The sequence below is a fragment of the Nicotiana sylvestris genome, chromosome 6 (assembly GCF_000393655.2).
Source record: "Nicotiana sylvestris chromosome 6, ASM39365v2, whole genome shotgun sequence".
NCBI classification, from domain to species: domain Eukaryota; kingdom Viridiplantae; phylum Streptophyta; class Magnoliopsida; order Solanales; family Solanaceae; genus Nicotiana; species Nicotiana sylvestris.
The window spans coordinates 67,565,082-67,570,140 of record NC_091062.1 but is presented as its reverse complement, the minus strand read 5'-3'; the positions used below and the strand labels follow the sequence as shown (position 1 = coordinate 67,570,140).

At 38.4% G+C, this 5,059-nt stretch overlaps 1 protein-coding gene across 1 annotated transcript; it reads left to right on the top strand.

Moving 5' to 3' along the window:
* Positions 1–680: 680 nt before the first annotated feature.
* Positions 681–4,463, top strand: LOC104229666 (uncharacterized). Its single transcript, XM_070148564.1, has 3 exons — positions 681–1,181; positions 1,314–1,916; positions 4,374–4,463. The coding sequence occupies exons 1-3, from the start codon at positions 681–683 to the stop codon at positions 4,461–4,463; spliced, it is 1,194 nt and encodes a 397-aa protein (XP_070004665.1).
* The last annotated feature ends 596 nt before the right edge of the window (positions 4,464–5,059 follow it).

Genomic DNA, 5,059 nt, shown 5'->3' with positions numbered 1-5,059 from the left:
TATCAAGTGGACAAATGAGTTCCAAGAAGCTTTTGATAAAATCAAGGAATATTTGTCAAATCCTCGTTTTTGGTCCCACCGAAACCTGGTAGGCCTCTTTTTTATATCTGTTAGTAATGGATAGTTCCTTTTGTTGTGTTCTAGGTAAACATGATGCCACAGGCAAAAAGGAACAAGCAATCTATTATTTGAGCAAAACATTCACCACTTATGAGGCCAAATACACTCTTTTGGAAAGGACATATTGTGCCTTAACTTGGGTTGCCCAAAAGCTTAGGCATTATCTTTTGGCCTATACAACTTACCTCATATCCCGAATGGATCCCCTGAAATACATCTTTCAAAAGCTGATGCCAACAAGCAGATTGGCAAAGTGGCAAATCTTGCTCACAGAGTTTGATATTGTTTATGTCACTCGTACGGCCATGAAGGCACAAGCTTTGGCTGATCATTTGGTAGAAAACCCAGCTGATGATAAGTATGAATCGTTGAATACATAATTCCTAGATGAAGAGGTTAATTTAGTTGAATAAGTAGCCCAAGATAACAGGCAAATTTGGAAACTTTACTTCGATGGGGCTGTCAACATCAAAGGCACGGGGATTAGGGCAATTATTGTATCACCTATTGGGCAACATTACCCTGCCACGATGCGACTTTGTTTCTTTTGTACTAATAACATGATAGGATATGAAGCTTGCATCATGGGTTATTTGTATTTGCTTATTCGACAGGCTCAAGGTGATTGGGAGACTCGAGACATCAAGCTCATTCCATATAGACAATGTGTGGAGGATCTTAGCAAAAGGTTCAAGTCCATCGAGTTTATGTATATCCCCAGGCTTCACAATGAATTAGTTGATGCCTTGGCCACCCTGGCCTCAATGCTTCTATATCCGGGTAATACTCACATTGACCCATTAGAAATTCAAATTCGGGATCAACATGGTTATTGCAATACAATTGAAGCAGAACCAGATTGTGAACCATGTTACTGTGATATTAAACAGTTTCTGAAAACAAGAGAATATCCGGAATATGCTAATAGGGATCAAAAGAGAACTATTAGGCGACTCTCTAATGGTTTCTTTTTGAGTGGAAAAATCCTATACAAAAGAACCCCAGATTTGAATTTATTAAGATGTATGGATACCAAAGAAGCCGAAATGATTATGAATGAGGTGCATTCGGTAGTTTGTGGTCCGCACAAGAATGGATATGTTCTAGCAAAGAAAATCCTTCATGTAGGATATTATTGGCTTACTATGGAGCGAGATTGCTTTCATTTTGTTCGCAAGTGCCACCAATGTTAGATTCACAGTGATTTGATTCACTCTCCTCCTTCAGAGTTATATCCTATGTCGGCTCCTTGGCCTTTTGTTGCTTGGGGAATGGACGTCATTGGCCCAATCGAGCCAAAAGCTTCAAATGGACACATATTCATTTTGGTTGCAATTGACTACTTCACCAAATGGGTGGAAGCTATTACATTGAAAGCAGTTACCAAGAAAGCAATAGTAGACTTCGTTCACTCCAACATCATTTGTCGTTTCGGTATTCCAAAAATCATTATTACAGATAATGCTGCTAATTTGAATAGTCATCTGATGAAGGAGGTATGTGAACAATTTAAAATTAATCATCGCACTTCTACTCCTTACCGGTCTAAAGCTAATGGAGTTGTTGAAGCTGCGAACAAGAATATCAAGAAGATTCTAAGGAAGATGGTCCAAGGGTATAGACAATGGCACGAGAAACTGCCTTTTGCTCTTTTGGGATACCAGACAATTGTCCGTACATCAGTTGGTGCAACGCCTTACTTATTGGTTTATGGAATTGAAGCTGTGATACCTGCTGAAGTTAAGATTGCCTCTCTCCGAATTATTGTTGAAGCAGGGATCGAGGACACTAATTGGGTCAAGTCCCGATTGGAATAGTTGAGTTTGATTGATGAAAAGCGTTGGGCGGCAGTTTGTTTTGGTCAATTATAGCAACAAAGAATAGCGCACTTACAATAAGAAAGTACGCCCAAGACAATTCGAGGTAGGACAACTTGTTTTGAAACGTATCTTTCGCACCAGGAAGAAGCAAAAGGAAAGTTCGCCCCGAATTGGCAAGGTCCTTACCTCATCAAGAAAGTATTGTCAAAAGGAGCTCTACACTTGGCAGATATAGAAGGAAAGGTGACTGATATATCTGTCATCGCATATGCAGTCAAGATATACTATGTTTGACATGCCTTTGTTGGGGAATTTTTATACTTAGCATTCTCAAGTTGGGATGACGAAAGAATTTCATTCTCGCTACCCAAAGACTGGTCAACCCTAGTTAGCCCGTTGAAGCCTTGTTTATATTTCTTTATTATCCCCTCTTTTGGAACCAATGTACTTAATCAAAAAAATCATCAAAACAAGTTCATGTTAACTGAACTACATCCAACCTGATTCCAAAAGGATATGTAGGCAGCCTTACTCTGGGGTTCGGTCACACCAAAACAAAAATCCGCATTTTCCAGTATTCAAAGAAACTGGGGCATGATTTTATTTTATTTTCGATGGTTGGTCCATCAAAATGGTTCCAAAAGTTGTAATTCAATTGAATAGTTCTTTTTACCTTTCCCTGCTAAGACCTTCTGATCAACTTTCGAGAATGCTAAGTCAGTATACTACGAGTGATGCCTCAGTCATTGTAAAGAGAGAAAAATAAATGAGAGAGTCTTATTGATAAAAATCATCACGAACACTATAAGGCAATGGTGAGTTGAGAAAAAGACAAATGAGAGAGGTCAATTAGTGAAAACCCACAAAGGGCATCATTGATCGATTTAGGCTTCTTATATCCCGGAACAAGCATGATTAAGACAAAAACCCAGTTTCAAAGTAAAGTTTACAAGAGATATAGAGAATTAGACGGTTCAGACGGATCAGGCATCCAATCCAAAGTGCATGTCATTTTCATTGAAGTCAGCATATTCCTCCAGATAAGTCCTTTCTTATTTTTTTCCCTGAAAGGGACGCTTCTTGGTTAAGTTGTAATACCTGTTATTTCACCTTCTTGTTTTCTTTCGCATTACTTTTTTTTGAGTCCTTTTCAGTCTAATTTTATCAAAGCAAAGCAAAGAAAAGGCCGCAAAATTGGTTACAGTTTCCCTATTATATGAAGCAAAAAAATTTGGGCATAAACAGTATGGGCAAAGGCATAAAGCCAACTTTGTTATTCCCTGACGAGCAAAAGGCTTGAAGGACTGGACAATGTTTCAAGGGTCAAAAAAAGTTACTCAGTTAAAAATTGTTCTGGAGAGCAAGGTTGTTTGCACCATAAACACAAATGGTGATAGGTGCAAAGTATCAGGTTTTGATGTTGAGAAAGAAGATCTCCAAAAAGTAAAAATATAATCTAACGGCAATTTGTACGGCCATCGACAGAGTCAGTTTTTCTAACAAGTGTAATGGACTCAAGGTCAAGTCACCCAAGAAATCAAGGCCACAAACTAACCACCATTTTAAAACTAACCAATCTTTATTTGTTCAGAACAGGAACAGAACAATTTAAGGAAACAATTCATGGAAAGACGAACACCACCAAGTGAAGTTCTCAAAATCCTTGATTTCCTTCCAATATACATGTAATCATGTTATTTTTAGTTTCATTAGAGGGAATACCCTATCTTCACCTCAGGGTACTACATCCCCTGGTTGTATTTCTCATTACTAACACAGAGTACTACATCCCCTGGTCGCATTACTTTCTGCCTACATAGGGTATGACATTCCCTAGTAGCATCCTAGAGTGTCGCGAGCCTCATTTTGTTGCAAACATAAGGTACAACATTCCCTATTAGCATCTCAGAATGATGCAAGCCTTATTTTATTGCCAACATAGGATACACAATTCCCTAATGTAACCTTAGAGGGTCAAGGGCCTCACCTTATTGCCAACACAGGGTACTACATACCCTAGTTACATTTCTCATTGCTAACATAGGGTATGACATTCTCTAGTAGAATCTCAGAGCGCCACGAGCCTCATTTTATTGCCAACATAAGGTACAACATTCCCTAGTAGCATCTCAGAGTGCCACGAGCCTCATCTTATTGCCAACATAGGGTACGACATTCCCTAGTAGCATATTAGAGTGCCACGAACCTCATCTTATTGCCAACACAGGATACTATATCCCCTGATTGCCTTCCATCTTGTTAACATAGGGTACAACATCCCCTATTACCAAAAAAAAGCCCATTTCTCTTTCAATTCTTCATTTTGCAATAGCAAAGATTATTTATTGTGTTTTTAATAACTCACAAAAAATTTCTAGTGCAAATTGGGGCAGAAAATTTTTATTCGTTTTGTTTGTTTCTGATGGCTTGCAGGTTTTTCTGCAAAGTACAGATTGGATGTGCAAGAATAAGATTTCAGCTCTCGCCAGAGAAAGTGGAAAGGTTGATCTCAATACCAGTTGAACCAGCTTTGACATAATGCATGCAGAGACATAGGATTTCAAGATCCATCTTCTTATCACCAGAGCAAGAAACGGGCCTGTAAGAATATTTCCTAGTCTGTTGCATCGAGGACATTCAAGTTTTAGTCTAAAGTCAATGGGGGAAGCAAGTCAAGAATCAAGACAAGACTCCAGATTACAGTTAGTTAGGAATTTTGTAACTCTTAGATTTCAAGAATATGTAGTTTTCTTTTCATTTTGATGTAATAGTAGGAACCGCGGATCGGAACCTCGACGGATCCTCAGTGGACTCTCCATCAAAGTATACTCCATCACGCTTCTTCCACATGAACTACACATGACCTGATTCCCTTATAATTCGGGATATGTAGGCTGCCTAAAACCAAGACCCGGTCGCATCTTTTCTTGTTATCTTCTTTTCCTTTTCAAATAATAGTAAGGTCAAAAATTAGTCACCTTGTTCATTTTTCTTTGCGTGAAAACTCTTCATGTTTCCAAGCAAAGAGGGGCATGCTGTGAATAACTAATTTTTGACAACACCCATATTTTATACGATTTTAGCGTAAATATTTCTTTTAGGTCTAATGATTATATTTT

Coding starts and splice junctions, on each gene's coding strand:
- LOC104229666 (XM_070148564.1), top strand. CDS start 681: ATGATAGGATATGAAGCTTGCATCATGGGTTATTTGTATTTGCTTATT. Junction 1,182..1,313: donor CCGAAATGATTATGAATGAG/GTGCATTCGGTA, acceptor CACCAATGTTAG/ATTCACAGTGATTTGATTCA. Junction 1,917..4,373: donor GGATCGAGGACACTAATTGG/GTCAAGTCCCGA, acceptor GATGGCTTGCAG/GTTTTTCTGCAAAGTACAGA.